This window comes from Natator depressus, chromosome 1, assembly GCF_965152275.1.
Source record: "Natator depressus isolate rNatDep1 chromosome 1, rNatDep2.hap1, whole genome shotgun sequence".
NCBI lineage: Eukaryota > Metazoa > Chordata > Testudines > Cheloniidae > Natator > Natator depressus.
The window spans coordinates 121,584,281-121,605,003 of NC_134234.1; the positions used below are offsets into that span (position 1 = coordinate 121,584,281).

The window sequence follows — 20,723 nt, forward strand, 5'->3', positions numbered from 1 at the left end:
GAAGAGTAAACACCAGTTGTTGTAAAAAGAAAAGGAGTACTTGTGGCACCTTAGAGACTAACCAATTTATTTGAGCATGAGCTTTCGTGAGCTACAGCTCACTTCATCGGATGCATTTGTTGTGTGATTTTATAAACGTTGGGCAAAATTACACATACTATTTCAAATAAAATAGCTACTATACACTGCAGAGAAGCCAATCTAAAGAACTGTGCAAATATATATTTATAGTATGCATGTGTACATACTTTTTTTAAAAAACTTGACCAAACATAATGTTGAACTAAAAGCAATGCCGTGCAGTCAGTTAAATGTAAGCAGACACCCAGCAACCTTCTCCACACTTCTTTCTCAATGCCCTTCAGTCCTAACCAGCAACCTTCATTATTTCCAGTCCTAAGTCTCTTTTGAGCACAAAGTGCCAGCCACAGCAGATTGTATGGTTTATAATGTAGATAACTGGAGAACAGGAGGAGACATGACATGTACTTCATTTGTGACCTAACAGACTTAAAAATCAATTCTTCAGTGGTAAACTTCACATAAAAACTTGTTAAACAATATTCTAGTTACTGTGTGTCATAATAAAATAAGAAGTTAGATCTGACATACTGTTTGCTCAGATGCTTCTCCAACGTTGTCATATTCAAGAATAGCTTTGTAGAGTGTATTAAGCAAATGAGATGCTCTTAAAACATTTCGAGTGTCAGGTGGTACTTCTGCTACCCCTGTGCTGAAAACTTTGTGAAGTACCTTAAGCTGTGCCAGTCGAGGTGACAACTTATCTACTACTATTGAAAGAGTGACTGTTTTGTCTGCAAAACCAAAAGTATACAAAGATAACCATTTTTAGCAAGTTTATATAATTTTTAAATATTGTATAGCATTTTATACAACTATTTTCATAGTTTAAACTTATTTGTACAACATTCTCACATTTTCCTATTATAAATTAAATATCCCCTATACTGTACCTTTGTTGATTATGCATTTCTCAATTTCAGTAAGTTCTTCTTTGAAACTAATGAAGTACTTGTACAAGGCCCACATAAAAGCTTGGTAGGTTCTAAATGGGGGTTCTGTAGTTTTCTTGGGAGTGGAAATGGTTCCAGGTATTACATTTTCTGAGCTGTGCCCCATCACTTCATCAATGAACTTCTGCAGCCTAAACACAACTTGTCCATATGCTGCTATCTGCTCCAACACTGATCTTAAGCAGTTCTACAAAATAAGGTTTTGCAGAATTATCTAATGAATATTAATCCTTTTTCAAGACCAGAAATCCCAAGAGATATAAAAGGTAAAATGACTACTGAATTTAAGAGATAGTGAAATTATGTTTATCACTGAATTATCATCTTTTATGGCATCCGCCCACTCAGTTTTGTTTTATTAAATCCAAATGTGTGTTGCTTAAGTTAAAAACAGGTGTGGTGTTCCTGCTATTTTTCCACAGGAAGTTTAGTTTCCTATCCCCCAAATATTCAAGCCCTCTAAAGACAGGTATATTAAATTATGATTTGAATAAAATCAACCCAGGTTGATCAAATAACTTACATGGGTCAAATGAGTTACAATAATGTCATTTCTCACAGTCACCTTTCCCTCATTCAGCTGAAATATAAAGAGCTTTTTCACCCCTGAAAGAAGCCTGGAAAGCAAGAAAAGATGAGCATTCTTAAAAACAAATTCATCATAATTATATGGATTAGAAAATATAAATCAAATCCTTAAGAGGAAAATTTAGTCTTGCTTACCTGAAAATTTCCTTTCTTAAGGTAGGTCTACACTTTGAGCTGGATGTGATTCCCAGCTCCAGTAGACAAACGCATGTTAGCTCTGATCAAATTAGTGTGCTAAAAACAGAATATAGCCGCAGTGGTACGAGCAGCCCCGAGTCCATGCCTAAAATCTTGAATGGGATTATCCTAAAGGCAGCTAACCCTTCCCGCTCCTCATACCAGTGTGGCTACACACTATTTTTAATGTGATAGTTCAGTCAGAGCTAGCATGGGTATGTCTTGTCAAGCTGGGAATCATCCCCCGCTCAAAATGTAGACATATCCTTAAAGTCAGAGTTTAAGGCAAGAGGGGACCACCAGATCATCCAGAATTAACTCCTGTAAAATCACAGGCCACTAAATACCACCCAGCCCCTGCCATGCCAAGCCCAACAACCAGAATTAGACCAAAGTACTACAGCCCTCAAGAAACTCAACAACTGAGTGCCACAAGTAGAGAACAGAATGGACCAAGGTGCACCAATAACCGAGGCCCTTGCACTGGCAAGGAACTGATGTGGTGGTATAAATTCAGATGATCCTAGCAAGTGACCCATGTTGCAAAGGAAGGTGAAAACCCTCCCTGCAGTGTCCCTCCCCTATCTACTCTCGGGGGGAATCCCTTTCTGATCCCACATATGGTGATCAGTTAGACCCTGAGCATGTGAGCAAGACCCACCAGCCAAGCACCTAAGAAAGAGAATTCCCCATACCACCTCAGGTCATCAGTCCCCCCAGTCTAGCGTTCCATCTCCAGCAATGGCCATTTTTTCTTCAAAGTAATAAGATCCACAGATTCATTACAATGGTACTTCAGCCTGCTTGCAGTCTGGGAACAGAACTAGACCTGTCAGTCACTGGCAGCATGGGAACACCCAAGTATACTTTGAAGAAAAAACAAAACATTTTAAATTCCACATAATGAAAACAAACCCAAATCTTTGGATGACAATTTCCATCTCTAATCTGGATGATCCATTTGTCTCCATGGTCAGCCAGATCTGTGAATCATATTACTCAAAAAAAGATCTTTTCAGCTAAGCAAGGGTAAATTTTCCTGTTCTTCTTCATGCTAAAATCCACAGATATGTTACAATGGGATTTTTATAGCAGTGTTCCTCCAGAATGTGAACTAGAATCATCCTTTAAATATGGACATCCAAAACTAGGTAGATAATACATAAATATCTCCTCCGCCTTCTGCTGGGCACTAGGGCATATAGAAGACTTAACCAAAAGGAAATAAATTGCACTGGCCAAGATTCAATTACCAATATGCAGACTTTGGTGAACTAATGGCTGCCCAACAGATCTCAGTGCAGGAGACATAACTACTCTGCCTTGAGATTGCTAATGCTCCTAAAGACAGGACTTTGATGCTCAACCAGAGGAGGAATATTTCTTGAACTTACTTAGGGAATGACAGTTTGAGGACTAACTGGCTAAATTAAAAGTACAATACTGTTCTCGTTAGAGAAAGCTCCTAACTTCAAATAAAATAAACCCTCATCTGATTGGAGACTGTAACCTGAAACCAGGTTAAATTTTGACTGGGGAAAACTGAGGAACCTTCTGGTATCATAAAATGACTGGCAAATCAGGTTCTGCCCCCAAACTGCAAGACGATTGAAGCACCATTGTAACAAATTTGTGGACCTTATCACAAAGAATGGGACATCAGGTTAAATTTTTGTCCTAAAAAGCCTTATGTTGGGAATTACTTTCTGTAAATTCTAAAATTCATTTAAGATAATTTACATTATTATACATAAATATTTATAAATTGGATTTCCAGCCTGACAACTGAGTCCCTAACAACAATTAGCACAACAACAAAATTTTGAATTAAAAATCATTAAAACATCCTCAAATCCTGTCAGTGGCAAACCTACAGAATAAGAAAAAACCTGGACACAAGTCTTAAACTTCTCTGAAGCTCAACAAACCCATGTCTGGTAGATTGTTAAAGGAAGAAAGTTTCAAAGATGTGGGCCCTCCAGTGCACATCACAATGTCAGCCATATCTTAAGCATTTAACATCAAGAACTGATGGACTGTTACTGCTGTGTTAAGACACAGCATAAGAGAGGCAAACCCTCAGCTGGCCATATAAGGTTTACTAAATTGTAACCTACATTGTAAATTTGGAAGCCAAAAAAGTTCTGAAGCAGCAACTTGTCATACTTAAGAGATGCCAGCATTTTTTACTAGCTGAAACTTCCAGGTACCTTTCCAAGGTGGCTCTAAGTAGAGCATAATATAGAAATCTAGCATTGATACTGAAAAGGAGCGGATCACTGTGACAATGTAAAAATCAGAGAAAAATGGTTGCAACCACTAGGCCAGCTTGGAATAAATAGAGGGCGTAGTAGCATGACTATGTGGCACTATTGTCACCTGGGAATCAGAGCAATAATGGATCCATTGTGACCCAGAGAATGTAAACGATATTGCTGAAGATCAGAAATACATCTCCAACAGAACACACGGTCATGGTCTCAGCTCTTTCTTTTAGAGGTTTCCTCCTAACCCTCACTTGAATTGAGCTTTAAAGTATTTTTATAATCAGAAAAATAAAATGACATCTTTTTACTCAACAAATCTACACTCTGTTTGTGCATTGAGTTCTTTCAATGTAAATGACAAAAATAAGTTTTTTTCGTACTGCACAGTCAATACAGTTATGAAAGAGTGAGCTGGCTTATTTTCTGGCTTGTGCATTAAAACTATTAAGAATATTGCAATTACAGAATCTTTACTACTGGTGATGGTGCACAGATTAGAAAGAAAGCACACAGCAATATTTCTTTTCTGACACTGAAAGCCAACTGCAAATCTGTCTCCTAGGAAAAACACTATGATGCAAGATTTTTTTTATCATTTTAATATGAAATTTCATATGCAAGTATTTCAGGGATTCCTGCTTACCAGAGAGTTTCCCGGATAACCTGTGTTTCAGTTACAAGAGTTCTTTCTTCTGGCATATATAAGGGATCACTGCTGTACAAGTGTTGGTCCCTAAAAGAAGAAAATGTACTATAATTAAAAAAAATGAAATCCCAGCTGAAGTGTTTACAAATAAGAATCAAGCAGTAATCTTAAGGCTCATTTTTCCTCTAATTTACACCTCTGACTTCAAAGACTTCAATGAAGTTGTGTAGGCTGTAAACAAGAGCAGAGTTTGACTCTAAACCTTTCTAGAGGCAAAAAAATATGAAAAGCCACCAAAATATTATCCAGTCATAGCCCAACAACCATTAACTAGCAAATATTTGAAGTATTAAATTAATTTTAGTATTCCAACTCTCAAACGTTTAATTACTTAATATCCAATACCATACATAGTAATGTGATGAATCCATTTTTTTGACTCCATGATTATCAAATAGAACATGTAGCTGTTTTAAATATATTAAAGTCACAAGTAACCATAAAATTGGATCACAAATAACCCCCAAATCCCACCTCCACCTCAAAGTAACACATGCTATCTCAAAAACTTGCAAAGGGAATGGAAATTCCTTCACCTCTAAATATGAATACAGGATCATAGGGAAAAGTTCTACAATTATTCATAGACCTTCCATGATTTCTTTACCGGTAGATAGATTAAAAGATTTTAGTGTAATATGTTAGGATTATTGAAGTTTTTAGTGTTAATTCATTTTTATCACTGATAATACTAGTTATTTATACAATTTCTTAGCTCAAAATTCAACCAAGCCAAACACGTTCACTGGCAGTGAATGTGTGCACAAACCAAATCACAATTTGGTATTGCCCTACACATGCTAAATTTGTCCAAACTGAGATTTGGAATTTGTGATAGACACAATAGCACTTGCTTTGTTTTAAATTCTGACATTGGGAAGGGCAGTAACACACAAGACATTTTATGCATTTTTACTGGGGTGGGAGAACTCTGACTGTTCAGCACAATAAGCAAAAGCTAAAATTATACTGGCTCATTTTGTTCAATTTGCACTTACTTAGTTTTCAATACATAAATATATTTTAAACTAAATTAGTAACGAATGTTAACTCCATATTTTGGAAGAGTACACACATTTTACCAGTATCACAGCTTAATGAAAATCATTATTCATTCATTATACCATTATCTGGCTTTATTTAATATCAGCGGTGAACATGTAAGTGTTGTTTTTGTCTTACCAGACAGCAGCTAAATTGGAATGTAGGTGCAAACTGTGAGAAAAACGAAGAGCTCTTCCTGTCCAATATTGAGGAACCACATGCTGTTCCAGCCAGCTGCGCGCATCAGGCTCACCCACTGGTAAGACATTCGATAGTCAGTGAAGGATTTTCATTTATGTAAGGAGGGCTTATAAAAGACAAAAAAGTCTCACCAATAAGCAACCAAACAATGAATTAGCATCAGGATACAGCTGCATTCAATTAAAGGGCTAATTACTTCTGTTTGCACTTTATTACATGTACAATCATGGTAATTGCAATTATAAGTTCATTTACACACACAGGTGCCTGACCTTTTGAAAATCAGGCCCTAAAAATGAGGTATATTAATATATTTTTCCATCTTAAGGAAATGTACTTTATTTTAGACAATTGTTGAAACAATATATACAAAACCCATATTAAAGGTAACAAAGTAAGGTGCCAAATACCAGTAAGCTCACCCAATAGTCAGGGTGCCCCTAATACTAGGCACTCAGTACATTACCTATAAATTATTTTTCCTAGTTCCAACCCCCATGACACTGAACCTCACAGATAACCAGCTTCTATTCTAGGTGCAATATCCTACTGTGCGCTTTCCTATAATTTCACAGCTGTAATGGAAACCGACTGAAACCAATCTGAAGGGGAGCCATTAGTGTCCTATTTATTACAAGCATTTTCATTCATTGAATTATACTATACCCAAGCACACACAAATGTTTTTCTTAATACCTGCTTTTATTTCAGTGTTAACATTTAATAACACAAGCTTTGTATTATGTCTAGATATATTTAAGTTGTGTTTATCCGATGTGCATTTATCCCTACTGCAGCATTGGTGTGCATACTCCCATAGGAATAAATGGAAGTCTTTCCATTGACTTTAATGGAAATTGGATCAAACCTTCATTACACACAAATGAGGCATTACCATTTTATTCTGATAAGAGTAACTATAATACATAACCAAACTCAAAACCTTAACTATAGTGACAATACCAGAGCACTTTAATATAGAACAACTATGGAAGAATTACGTAGCTACATATGAGTGAGAATCATTTATTTGGAATTCATTTGTTATGAGATCCCTCTATGAAGAGAATTTTGAACAACAAACCTTTCCATGTGACCTGAGACACTGTTTTCTTGTTTTGGTCTTGTTCTTCTTGTGGTGTCCTGTCTACTTGAATGCCAGAGTCTTCCCTGCTCAGAGGTTGTTGAGCATCCTCCTCCTCTTCACTTTCTTCAGACCAATCCTGTCAAGTATGACAGGACCAAGTACATTTTTAGTGTAATGTGCCTGAGGGAAGGAAGTATACTTAGTCCTTCTTGGCAGGGAAAGTCAATGTAACATGTCTACTTTCTGTCTTCCACTAAAAAAAAAAAAAAAAAAAAAAAGCAAGAGGGAAACTAAAAGGAACCCTGAAGATCATTTGATTTTTTTTCCCCAAAATTTATTTTATAACATGAGCCAAACTGTTAAGTTACAGACATCATCAAAATAGTAAGCTTTTTCGAGCAGTGGCCTTGTATTTCTACATATCTTACTCCTATGGGAATTCTGCACCACTGGCCGTGCGCAGAATTCATGTCCACTGCAGATTTCTTTCCTTCCCCTCAGAAGGATGTTTTTCTGACAGGGAAGCAAAGGGAAGCTACAACAGTGACCACACGCCCCTCTCCAGCAGGGCAGGTGCATCGTTTCAGGTGCCTGAAGCAGCCCCAGAGAAGTAAATCACTGCAGGACGGGGTGGTAGGGGCACGTGGTGGTGCTGGGGACGCCTCGGCCAGTGCCAGGTCAGACCCACCCCCCATCTACCCAACTCCCATGCATCCGGACCCCCTCATACACAAACCCCAACCTCCCAAACCTCGTCCCCCGCACCCGGACACCCCCCTGCACCCAGCATGCCCCAGCCAGTGGCTCCTACCCTGTATCAGGCTCACCTGCTAGTCCCAGCTGGGCTGGGGAGGAGCACACTTCCCCTGCTTGGAGCAGCCAGGGCCGGGTCAGACCCACCCCACCCCCAGAAACCTCCCCTGGCCCCGCAACCTCACTTCCCCCCTCTTCCTGCCTCCATCGATCCTCAGCCACAGGGGAAGGGGTCACTGTAGGGGGAGCAGCCTCCCCATCCACCCAATTCCTGTGCATTCAGACCCCCATACCCAGACCCTCCGCTGAGCCTCACCACCCCCATGAACCCTCTCCACACATACCCCCTCACCAAGCCCCAACCTCTATGCACCTGGACCACCCCGATGAGCCCCCAGCACCCAGACCCCCAACCAACTGCACCTGGACCCCTGTCCCACTCCCCCAGCACCCAGACCGCCCCCCCCTGCACTGAGCCCCAACCACCTTCACCTGGACCCCTCTCCCCCCAAAGAGTCTCATTGCCCCTGCATGCGGACCCCCCCACTGAGCTGCCCCCATCCAGACTGCCCCACACAGAACCCTCTTGCCCCACACCTGGATCCCCCGCACACTAAATCCCTCCACATTTGGATCCTGCTGAGCTAAGCCTGCCTGCACACATCTGGTGCAGAGCCCTGGGGTGTTTCTGGGGCAGGACTAGCCCTTGCACTTTGTCAGGGTTGGGTGCAGCATGGATACACTAACTAGGATACATTATCTATACACATTTACTGAAGCAATTATATAATGTAACTTACATTTATTTAGATTCTTAATTTTTACTTATGTTCAAAAATGATGAAGGATGCATTTTAATGGCTATTAGCCAGGATGGGCAGGGATGGTGTCCCTAGCCTCTGTTTGCCATGGGGACAGGGGATGGATCACTTGATGATTTCCTGTTCTGTTCATTCCCTCTGAAGCACCTGGCATTGGCCACTCTCGCCAGACAGGCTACTGGGCTAGATGGACCTTTGGTTTGACCCAATATAGCCATTCTTGGATTCTTTATGTTCTTATTTACTGTTTAATTTTTTTTTTACATGTGATTTGTGTTAAGTTCTATTTGGATGGAAATTCAATCAAAACGCACAAACATTTTTCATTAAATAAAAACTCAAACCTGCTGGACAGATAAGACAAAAAGTTGATCAAAGTTTATAAAAAATACATTTTGAATTTCAAAATGACTGATTTATCTAAACAAAGAAAATATTGTCTGTAGTTAGTGAATTGAATTAATTGTTTCTGATCATGTCCTTCAAATCTTAGAAATAGCAGATCTCATCCTTTAACACCCGATTTTTACTTAGACTGGAAGAGAACAAACAAACTTTCCGGCTTCTTCCAACTCCCAATCAGCTTAACCTTGGATTTACTTGTCATTGATCTGAAATGAACAAAATAGGCTTCTGCACCTGCAGAAGAAGCTAATGCAGTAAAAAGCTGGTTTAACACTTCAACTAACTCTGGTTCCAAGTGCTTACGGAGTGACTTTCACCAGTTCAGTGGTCTGACTTTCTTTAAAACATCAGCAGCAAGCATGTACTGCTTAATACAATAATTTAAATAGAAAAAAATCTAACAGTAGAGTAAATTTAGGCCTTAACAGATTAAAAATTAAATTAGAATTTGACATTTTAAAAAAATAAACCTGTAATAAAAAAAACTGATAAATCTAAACAATTGTTTTTGTCCACCATGATACAGCCTCCCCCTTCTGTGATCTAAAACATTAGTTGATTTCCTGACTCTCCACTGCTCTAGAAAGAATGTGCCCTGCCATAGCTATAGCTCCTTACATCAACAAGCCATAAATTATTTGCTTTTGTGAACGTCTATAATCCTAAATATCATATATATTGTCTGTAAGAACGTAGTCACTTTTAAGATATTACTTACTGGTGTGTCTATGTCAGGACCAAAATCAATTTCTTCACCTTCCATCAAGTACTTTCCCCAGTCAAATTCTTCTTCCTTTTCTAAAAGGAATACAAGTGAGACTCAATATTTTTGCGCTCATTTCCAACCTCCTCTATAACAAGACTTGGAAATTTTTCTAAAGGTGCAGACTGACAAGAGATACTCTCTTCCATTCAAAATTGTCATTTTCTTTAGCAATGATATAAAATTTTCACTGAAGATTTAAGTGGTGTGATGAATTATCTTTGTTTCTTTCTTTACCTATATACATTTCTCCTGAAGTGCTTCTCTGATTCTGAGTTTTAGATTCACACAATTTGCAATACGGTGTATTCTCAGCCCATTTGCCTGATTTCACCTCTTCCTGCATCATGTCATATCTATCTTAGGCCTCAATCCTGCAAAAGACTTGCAAGAGTGCATCTCTTTACACACTGAGTAATCCCATTCGCTTTAACGGAACTACTCCCAGTGCACAAAAATTGTCTACATTCCAAATTAAAACCAGCAGCACTGAGTCTCAGAGCTTGGGTCAACTGACTTGGGCTGGTGGGGCTCGGGGCTAAAAACAGCAGGCTAGACATTCCCGCTTTGGCTGGAGCTCAGGCTCTGAAACCTGATGAGGGTCTCAGAACCCAGGCTCCACCCAGAGTCAGAATGTCTGCACTGCTATTTTTAAGTACAACAAGCCCAAATGACCTGGGCTTTGTGACTCAGTGCCATGGGTTTTTCTTCGTGGTGTAGATTTAACAAAAGTAACACATGGACAAGTCTTTGCAGGATCAGGAACCCAGATTGTAAATTACTTAGGGCAGGTAACTTGTCTTTCCGTCTGTGTAAAAGAATATGTACAACCATAGTGCTATAGATAAATATTTTTAAAATAAAATAATAATCACACAAACCATATAACATAATATACTTTAATCCAATAGGAAGGTTACTCACTTTTAACTGGAATTTTCTTAGATGACCTCTGCACGTTCACACTCTTGGGATGTGCTGACAATGCAGTCCAAGCTGCATGACCAGTGCGTTCCAGGAGTAGAAAGGTGCAGAGGCCACTTTAAAAAGAATTTTAAGATACGAGGCTTCCCCCCCCCCGTTTCTAGACTAAAATGTTGTTTCAAACCATTTTTTTTAAATGGCTATTTTTCAGCATTGCAAATGAATACCACAAGGATGTGTGGTATCCCAAACACATTTTTCTCATGTGTTCCATTCTTCTCATCCTTTTATGCTTGATCCACTGGGGCTAGTAAATTTACCACCTTTTGTTTATAGTCAGAAACACAGGGAAATCGTACAACATTACTACAAAACCGGGAGACTACATAAAATTAACTCTTGGTAAGTTAAGGTGGATAACTAGATGTTGCCAAGTTTAAAATTGGTTAGAACAGAAAAGCAGTATTTTTAATTTAAAATGAAAAGATTACGGAAATAACCAAACTGTATTATGTCAAGTTACTGCATAACTATCCTATGTGAAATTACATGCGAAGTTGCTAGTTTTAGATAGATTTTATTTTTGGCTTGGTTCCGTGTAATGAAATGGTCAGGATAGACACTGTTGGAAAGTGAAGTCCTTTATTTACTCACGCAGCAGATAGAGCAGTAATGAAAGCCTCCTCCAGGCTCACCAATATGCATCAAACATCACAGAGAGGTTCCACAAGTGACAGAATATTTCACTCACTGGCCCCTCTGCTGAGAGGGTATTAACTGTGATAGTCATTTCCCACTTGTGGGAACAGAAGAGAGATCACAGGCTCATTTAAACACAACACACCAAATGGCCCTCAGATAGCAACCAACGGGGGTGGATTTGAACGAGCAACCCAGATGAGAAAGTCACAACATTAACCTTTTCCCCCACCCCCAAGCCTTCTAGTTTCCAGTGTGTCTTAGATGTATAGGTAAATTAGATACAAGATTAAAAACCCACAAAAGATAACCAGTAGAGGATCTCGAAATGAATTAAGACATGATGTTATAAGACTGCAAAGGGGGAAAAAAAGTCCTATCAGATTGTCACTTGTCTATATGTTTTTCATTTCAAATATAAAGATCTTGTAACCTACCCACTTCTTTATTTCTTGGCTTTTCCACATAGCTGGTGTTGGAAGGAGAATCAGACAAGCACAGTAAGAGAGATAGTATGGCGTAATGAGCATCTGTCTTTAAAAACACACAAGAAGAAAATCAATAAATGGAATAAAATGGTTTAAAAAGACTTTAGGAAATGAACAGACTAGAACGTTGGTATGCCAGAGTGTGTAGTATTAGCCCTCACAGCTCATCTCAAATTAATGGATATCCTAATTTACTTATTTTGTTCCAATACAAACTGAAAACCTAAAATTCTTGTTTAAATTATGCTAAACATGACAAATTAAAGCACCTCAACTAAAAGTCTACATGAGGTTTTAAGGACTCCTCATCCATTTACTCTAAATGACTTCTGTAAACTTATTTCTTCTATACAGCCAATGATTACACAGGTCTATTAGCAGGCCACTCACCCTTCGTGAATGGAACCATTTAATGATTCTGACATCTACATATTTTGACCTTTTTTTATTTAAAAAATACCTTTTAAAAGCTGTTTCCGGGCTAAGAGGAAATCATGCACTTCTATTAAAGTCATAAAGTTTATGGCCAGAAGATACCACCAGACCATTTAGTTTGATCTCCTATGCATTACAGACTACCAGCAGCACCCAGTTATCTGCACAATAAACCCAACAACTAAAATTAGACCAAAGTACTACTACCCTCAGGAGACTAAACTATTGTGTGCCACAGGCAAAGAATAGGAGGGAAAAAATAGCATAAATCAAATTAGTAGAAAAGCAGCCTGGTACGCATCAGGCTGTACTACAATATCACAGTCCTTTTTAAGGCTAACACCATTCTCCTTACAAGAATCTGCCAAAGTACTTCATTTACAAAATCATCTTTGAGATACCCAAGTTCCACAGAGCCAGGCAGCAAGACACCCAAGTTCACTCATCAACAAGAGCAACTGCAAAAGGTCACCGCAATTACCTTATACAACACTGCTGAGTGCTAAATACAACCTGACATTTCTGAGCATGTAGACTGGATCACACTTTAATCACTAAAAACAACATAAATAAAAGTACATATATGTTGAAAATCTCCAGAGGGGAAGTATAGCAATTCAGGGTGCATTTACATTGCTACTGTATAGTTGTTCCTTTTTCCAACATTGAGAAATCTAAACCAGCCCAAAGAAAGGTCACAGTTCAGTTAAATTAGAAATGAAGTTAAGGGTCTAAGCACAGGCATTAGGAAACACACAGCCCTACTAAATAGTATGACATCATAGAGTGTGTCTCTAGTCAGCTCAGGGGCCTGCATTTCACAACAGCAGAAGCTTTCAGTCTTCAAAGGTCAACTAGAACAGGTTCAAAACAACCACACTGGAACCAGAGTAACATGGTCCAAGTGAGAGCACACAGTTTTAATCCAGCAGAAGCCATAAACTGATCTGGAACTCAACACAGTTTTTCAACTGAAAACTATGAAATCCTGTTTACTTAAGATGACTGACTAGATTCCCCCTCTGTCCTATCAAAAATGTTCATGCAACTCAGAATGTGGAGCTCTATGCCTCTTATCTGCAATGTTAATGATAAAATTTAAGCCATGAAAAGTGCACCCAGACACCATGGTAATGGATGCCCACTAAATACATATTTTAGTAATAGGGAGAGGGTAGGTTATAATTTTAAAAATCAGCTCACAGAGTAGCAATCATATAGCTTAGTAGTAATGTAACTCATTTGTACTTTCTGGTCTAAAACTGTTACAAAGTGACCAGCATCAGGATAAATGCAAAGAAATTAGAACAAAGAAGAAAAAGTTACACACCTTTGTTTCTTCAGTGCTCGGAAGTGGTGAGTTCAGAAACTTTTCTATTAGTCTTTTCCAGCTTGCAGCTTTACTGAGGTCTGAATGAACAATCAGCTTTTCATAAATTCTGATTTAAAAATAAATAAATCCTATCAATGAATGCTTCAAATAAACAGAATTAATCAACATAGTAAAAATAAGACAAATTTACCCCTCTATTGTCCTCTCTACTTTGTGACTGCTTACATCAAGAAATCGATGAAATCTAGATGAGAAATTAAAACAGAATACAGTTTTTGCATTGTGCAAGGAAATGTTTGGGGGAAAAAACCTATAGGTTAACAAGTGAAGCACCTCATTTGTCAAGTCAAATATATATATTATATATAAATACCATAATCAGTTGAACAAATTTTCTTTGTTAAATATTCAAAACATGATAAGTTCAACAATAATATTGCTCTCTACATGAGTTTTAAAAAACCAAGACAAATATTTACCAAACATTTACTTTATATTTCACTGTTCATGAGAAAAATATCTATAATTAATGCCTAGGATGGCAAAATGTGGTGAAACTTACATTTAGCCATCATATATAAATGGCTGGATCCACATGGATAAGACTGATTTTATGGGAACGGGGGGAGGCAGGCATTCAGTAAAATTAATAATAGGTTACTCTGTACTTCTGCTAAGTTTGCCCAGAACTTGAAACATAGCCTCACCTACCTCTTGGCCAGTGGTGAGCACAAAGCTTTCCTTGATGAGCGTGACAACCTAAATCATCAACTTGTGCAGAATTTAAACAACCATTTGTTTAAAAAAGGTTCTATCTTGATAGTTATGAAGATAGCCTTCCAACTGGGAATTTGTGCAGTGCTGTCTTTAAGTCTAATACTGAGTCTAACATGGAATAGCTCACTTTCTGTCACTTAAGATAATATCTTCGAACAGCAAAGTAAAATGTAAAAAGTTTGATTGGTTTTAAAACAGCTATTCATTCTGCTAACCCTGTGAGCAACAGAAAGTGACACAAATCACTCTTATTGCTTGGGAAATCTATAAGAAACAGAACAGCAAAGAACTGGACATATTAATATTGAAGGAGGACTCAGAAACAGAGGCACAGGACAGTAGACTGGCAGAGACGACACCAGCAACAGTCAAGAGGCTGGAGGAAAGGTAGAGCGGCACCCATCCCTACTATTCACATTACACAAGCTAAACAGGAGGCTCTGAAGTGGGCACGGAGCAAGAGAAAGCAGAGATCCACAAACGGAATCAAGGAACAGTATCCTATTAAGAATACCAGCACCCTTCCCAGCAGCTGGTGATGGGTTGGGCTTCTTACCGGGGCATTGTACCTAAACCATGTTGATGCACCCTTCTGTCACACTGTGTTTTATTTTTGCCTCTGACTAGTAGATGCTTGATAACTATTTGAAGAGCATTATTATTTGAGCAGATAAACAAGTACTGTGCTTGCAATCTGGATCTGCAATGTGCTGCTAATGCTCGCTTAAAAGTATTAGATTTACACAAACAGTAAGAAGCCTCACTTGTAAACATCTACACTACACAGCAGTTGCTACATGCCAAACATTCTGGCAGGTATCATCTCATTTGATGTCATATATTGAATAATGGCAACCGTTAACTTTTAAATAAGCCCGTTAAATTGTTTCTCACATCATTACCACCAAAAACATCATCACAATAACAGCCTATCAGTTTGGTAATGAACATATTGTAAGAAGTTCATATGTAAGATAAAAAGTTAACTTCAGTACACTCCTGAAAAAAGCTGAACAAATTTTAGGTTTCAATCCATAGTTATGCATGATTACTATGGTTTTCACCCTTAAAACAAATATCTACTTTATTAGATGGACCGTAGACTCATAATAATGTTCCTAGCAACTCTGAAATTTTATTTTTTTAGGAGTCTACTCCCCATTGATGTTTTAGGGTCTTTTCAACAAGGGAGAAACTGACATGCTCCAATTCTACAAGGATTTAGGCATGTGCTTAACTTTATGCACTGTATGTACTCCTAAAGACTTCAAATGGAGCTACTCAGAGTGCATTAAGTACATGCATAAATCTTTGCAGAAGCAGGGACTAGCTGACAACAGGGGGGAAAGAGTGAAACTGACTACATAAAAGTGCTGTCAATTGGGGGGTGGGAGGATTCCCTCTTAAGATCACAATAATTTGAAGAGGTTACATGCCATTTGTAACAATTCATAGAACAATTCAGACGGAAGAGTGATTAAATTGACTACGCCTTTATAATTTTTTAAGATTACAGATTAATAAAGGCTATGTTGAACTCATTTCACATGCATTAAGGTCAAAAGCATGTCTGTCTTTTGGAGAGAAATGTACACTTATCAAGGCAGATCCTGACTGGTTGTGTTTTATCTGCCATTGCTCAGTTTGAAATATTTGCTCATTTCAATAGTTGTTATTCCCTCTCTTCCCTAACCTGATGATGCCTTGAACATCATGTTGATAGTTCTGTGCGAAATCACTAAAAAAAGCAGCTTATTTTATGCCAACAGACTAATACTGTAACACAGTGGACAGCAAGAGATTTAGAGCTGCCTCCAGGGCAGCCACTGCTCCTCTGACAAGCCGGGGTAACTCAGTCCCGCCTGAGGAAGCTGAGCCCGGATCCCTTTGAGGGAGAACACGCGGGTGCGCTCCCGGGGCCCGTGCCATGGGCGCAGCTGACAGCGGTGGCTGACGGGGGCGGCCAGGAGAGCCCGGGGGACAGGAGAGCGCCTGGCCGGCTGAGCGGCTGGAAGGCGGCAGCGCAGGCAGCCCTGACACGTGCCAGAGCGCGAAGGCGGCTGCGCAGATACGTTGGAACCGCCCGCGCGACGAGGGCAGCCTGAGCGAGCCGGGCAGGGGGGAGGGGTCCCCCCCGCGAGCCCGCAGACAGGGCGGGCCCCACACACCGAGCAGTGAGGGAGCCGCCCCGCCCCTGGCTCCCCGGGGGGGCAGCGAGACCCGGAGCGCGCGGCCCCTGACCTGAAGTTGGACCAGACGAAGCTCAGCGCTGTCTGGAAGCGGCCGCCGGGCTCCTCCCCGCCCTGCGCCTCGCGGAGGCCGGTCAGGCGCCGGATCAGCGCCCGCACGTCCCGGTCCTGCTCCTGCTCGAGGGGGCTCCAGCGCGCGGGCTGAGCGGCCATCGCCCGCGCGAGGGAAAGAGAGCGCGCGCGCCTGATCGGGGGGGGAGGGGGAGAGGCGGCGGCGCGCGTGAACCGCCGTACTTTGTTTCTGTCACCGCCGCGCCATCCCTCAGCACGTCTCGCGGCACTTTGCCTTCTAGTCTCACGGGATTTCCCACAGTAGTAAAATTAGCCCACCAGAGTCTGAAGGAAGGGCTGCGGCGCGGGAGCTGTGCGCATGCGCGAGTTGGAGGCGTTCTATAAGTTAAAAGTAGCCTGCTATAGTGGGTGGGGCTAAATATCATGTGACACCCCCCCCCCAGTAGCCCTGATTGGCCGCAGTGCTGGGCTCAAAGCTCCGTCTCTACCTTATCCCAGCCAATGGGAGTGGGGACAGAGAGCGGGCCTGGGAATTGGGTGACCCAGGTTTGGCTCCCTTGCAAGTGCTCACTGCACGGTGTGGCCTTGAGCATGTTCCTCAGCCTTCTCTGTCTCCCCAGCCACCTTTCCAATGGGGCAGTGGCCGGGAGCTGGCCTTGAGCGTCTCTGGTGGAAGAAGCTGGATTGGATCAGTGCAAAGTATTGTTATTATGAATGACAAACCTAAATAAGAGCTGGGTGGCAGCGTGCTCCATTTTGTATGAAGCAAATGGCCTGTGTTTCAAGCTTCTGTTAGCTTGTAAAGCCCCAATCCTACAATGCATTGTATGTGGGCCGGCCCCTGTGCTGGAATGGCGCTCTCTTGACTTCAACAGGCTCCATGCAACCCAGGGCTCAGCCTATGCACAACATGTTGCAGGATTGGGGCCTATGTTGTTGGGGGCAGGGCTATCTCTGTTTATGCATTGGATGGACCCAAGCATATGGTACATGCTAAAATAACACCAAGTAATAAGTAGAAACTGCTGTGAGGAAAAATTAAAGGTAAAAAACAAACATCAATAAGCTGTTATAAGCACTACTAACTGATTTAAGCTTCCTGGGGGTTTGAGTTTTTTTTGCAGAAGCAAGAAAAGTGGTTAAAAGACAAAGGAATCTCAGGTTTACACTTCCTTTGCACACATCTTGAGTTTCAATTTAGGCCTTAACCTTAGTGCAGTGGTCCCCTCCCCAAACTGGTCCACGCCCGCCCCACCCCAGAGCCAGGGGTAGGAGCTGAGCCACGGTTCGGGGGGAAATGCAGACAGGGTAAGGGGACCGAGAGTGGGGCTACAGCTGGGGCAGGGCCAGGAGCTGGGAGCGGAACCCCAGGCATGGTGAGCAGCTGGGGCTCCGGGCAGACCTGGGTGGCGCTCCCTCTCTGCCCCCCATGGGGGGCTGGACCAGGCCCCAGCCATGCCCCCCCACTGAATGTTCCTCTGTGTACCCCTAGGGGGTGTGCCCCACAGTTTGGGGACCTCTGCCTTAGTGTGATAGGGTCCACTCACTGCTGGTGGCACCTCCTCCTGGCCATCCTCAGCTCTGTCAGGCGTTGCACCCTCTGGCCACGTCCTCTCTCATCCTGTCTTGCCCTGCAGCCCCTCTCACTTCAGGAACTGCAGCCTCCTCTTTGTGACAGCCCTCCAGCCGGGTCACCATACATATTCCCCTTCCAGGGGTGGGGAAATGAAGTCTTTCAAGGGCAAACTGTTCCAGGCAGTCTGCTGTGCTCTGCCTGGCCTGTGCCAGAGCCCCAGTGGCTCATTGAGGAATCTGAGTCCGCCCTCCGGGTTCCAGGTCAGGGACCCTCCAGTCAGCAGCTAAAGCTTGCACTGTCCAACCTTGCTGCTTTTCCCCTGAGCCTTTTTATACCTTCCTGGCTTCCCCAGCCTCCCAACTCCCTCCTCTCAGGGAGTAACCATGGACTACCCTCTCAGAGGTTCTCAATCTGGGGAGCATGAGAAGCTTTAGGGAAAAAAAACTCTGCACATTCAAAACTGGGCTGCTGGAGAGTGGCAGCTGCTGGCCTGGTGCCCAGCTCTGAAGGCAGCACCATTGACAGCAGCAGCACAAAAGTAAGGGTGGCATAGTATGGCATTGCCACCCTTACTGCTGCTGGTGGCTACACTGCCTTCAGAGCTGGGTACCTGGCCAGCAGCCGCCACTCCCTGTTCTGCCTTCAGAACTGGGCAGAGGAGAGCACAGACACAAAGAAGGAGGGCATGATCAAATAAGTTTGAGAACCACTGCTGTAGCCCCTTAGGTATCTCTCTTCTCCCATGGGGTGACTGCAGCCCCTCTCTGCTCTTGGGATTTTACAGGCCCCTCCTGTTTCAGCCTAGCTGAACTTCATTTAATCAACCTCTGCTCTCTGACTCCTCCTCCAGGTGCAGCCCAGGGAGTTAACTGGCCTACCTGGACACCTTAACCCGTTCCAGTCCTGTGTGCTGTGGACATCCCATCACACATAGGAACAAGATCAACCCTAAGCATAACCAAGATGAACAACTGCCTGATGCCGAGGTCTTTAATAACTTTAGTAACTCATTTCCTAATAAATCCCATCCATCACTTGAACCAGAGGACAAGGAATGCAAACTACAATTTCACCCTGAATTGTTAAGTCCAACCAGTACAGACATGGGATCATCTTAAATATGCCCCATTTCAATGACTCCTAAATAAATGCTTATAGCTTTTACATACATTTACTGTTTTTCTTACAGTTCACATCAGTTCAAAACTTCATTGCAGAAGCACAGCTGTATCAATGTTTGGAAAAGTTCAAATTTCAAAGTTCAAAAAGTTCATTTCAAATTTCTGCAGTTGTTTCATTTTTAGTTCGGGAAAGAAACAAATTGGGTCCATGTGCAGTACATGGAAATAATATTTTAAGAGTGTTTTAATAGCAGTTAATGTTATAATGTGATAAAGTAAAACAAACGTGTGGCCTACATGAAATAGTAACTGAGTGTGTTTGGTATTAAATGTATATGAGGAGCTAGACTGATTAGAGTTATGGGTTGTCTGTGTAAAGGTTAGTAATCACACAAGCAGCCATGTCAGCAAAAGCAACAGGATGATCATAACAGGAAGGAGATCATGTGATAACATTCTATTACAGTAACTTTTGCAGCACATCATTTTGCTGTCTGAGGAGTGACCCTTTTTTACTCTTAGAGGTTGATCTGGCAGCTATTGGGAGTCTGATGGTGGTGTTTCAGCAATGAAGACATTATGGGACAGTTTCAAAATGGGTGCAATTACTTCTTTTTTTGTGCCTGGCATTTGCAATCATTTTCACTTACTGCTAGCTGATTGTCTAAATCAGTGGCTCTCCACCTTTCTAGACTACTGTACTCCTTTCAGGAATCTGATTTGTCTTATGAACCCCACCTCACTTAAAAACTACTTGCTTACAAAATCAGACATAAAAAATAAAAAAGTGTCACAGCACACTATTACTGAAAAATTGCTTACTTGCTCATTTTTAAATATTGTACTTACATTTGAGTGTATAGTATATAGAGCAATATAAACAAGTCATTGTCGGTATGAAATTTTAGTTTGCACTGACTTTGCTAATGCTTTTTACGTAGTTTGTTGTAAAGGAGGCAAATATCTAGATGAGCTGATGTACCCCATGGAAGACCTCTGCGTACCCCCAGGGGTACATGTACTCCTGATTGAGAACCACTGGTCTAAATAACCATTTGGGGGCACTAATTAGTGATTCAGTAAATGCAGGTCCAATGGAACTGTGACAGATTCCCCACAGAGTGCAACTTGGAACTGGGGTACCACGGAGCCCACCTGACCCAGTGTTCTGGTCGAAAACTGGACACCTGGCAACCCTAGACAGCTCTGTGTTGTTGTTGTTTTTTTTTGCTGTGTAGACATACCCCAGTGGTCTGGGACCTG

The 20,723-nt window shown here is 41.3% G+C and overlaps 1 protein-coding gene across 3 annotated transcripts in view; it reads right to left on the reverse strand.

Annotated features, from left to right (window-relative positions):
* TUBGCP5 (tubulin gamma complex component 5) overlaps nucleotides 1-17,038 on the reverse strand; it is a 51,269-nt gene extending 34,231 nt beyond the window's left edge. For 2 of the 3 annotated variants that reach the window (XR_012641243.1, XM_074965818.1), the window contains exons 1-11: nucleotides 16,744-17,037; nucleotides 13,916-13,969; nucleotides 13,723-13,831; nucleotides 11,907-12,003; nucleotides 9,802-9,881; nucleotides 7,102-7,240; nucleotides 5,955-6,072; nucleotides 4,710-4,799; nucleotides 1,558-1,651; nucleotides 975-1,221; nucleotides 613-815 (exon numbers count right to left, since the gene is read on the reverse strand). Coding sequence is in view for 2 of the 3 variants with exons in the window: in XM_074965818.1 (XP_074821919.1) it covers nucleotides 613-815; nucleotides 975-1,221; nucleotides 1,558-1,651; nucleotides 4,710-4,799; nucleotides 5,955-6,072; nucleotides 7,102-7,240; nucleotides 9,802-9,881; nucleotides 11,907-12,003; nucleotides 13,723-13,831; nucleotides 13,916-13,969; nucleotides 16,744-16,904 (1,392 nt within the window). In the remaining variant the exon portion in view is untranslated. Of the gene's footprint in view, nucleotides 1-612; nucleotides 816-974; nucleotides 1,222-1,557; nucleotides 1,652-4,709; nucleotides 4,800-5,954; nucleotides 6,073-7,101; nucleotides 7,241-9,801; nucleotides 9,882-11,906; nucleotides 12,004-13,722; nucleotides 13,832-13,915; nucleotides 13,970-16,743 lie in introns of all 3 variants that reach the window. The other variant, XM_074965807.1, reaches the window with a different exon arrangement.
* Nucleotides 17,039-20,723: the final 3,685 nt, after the last annotated feature.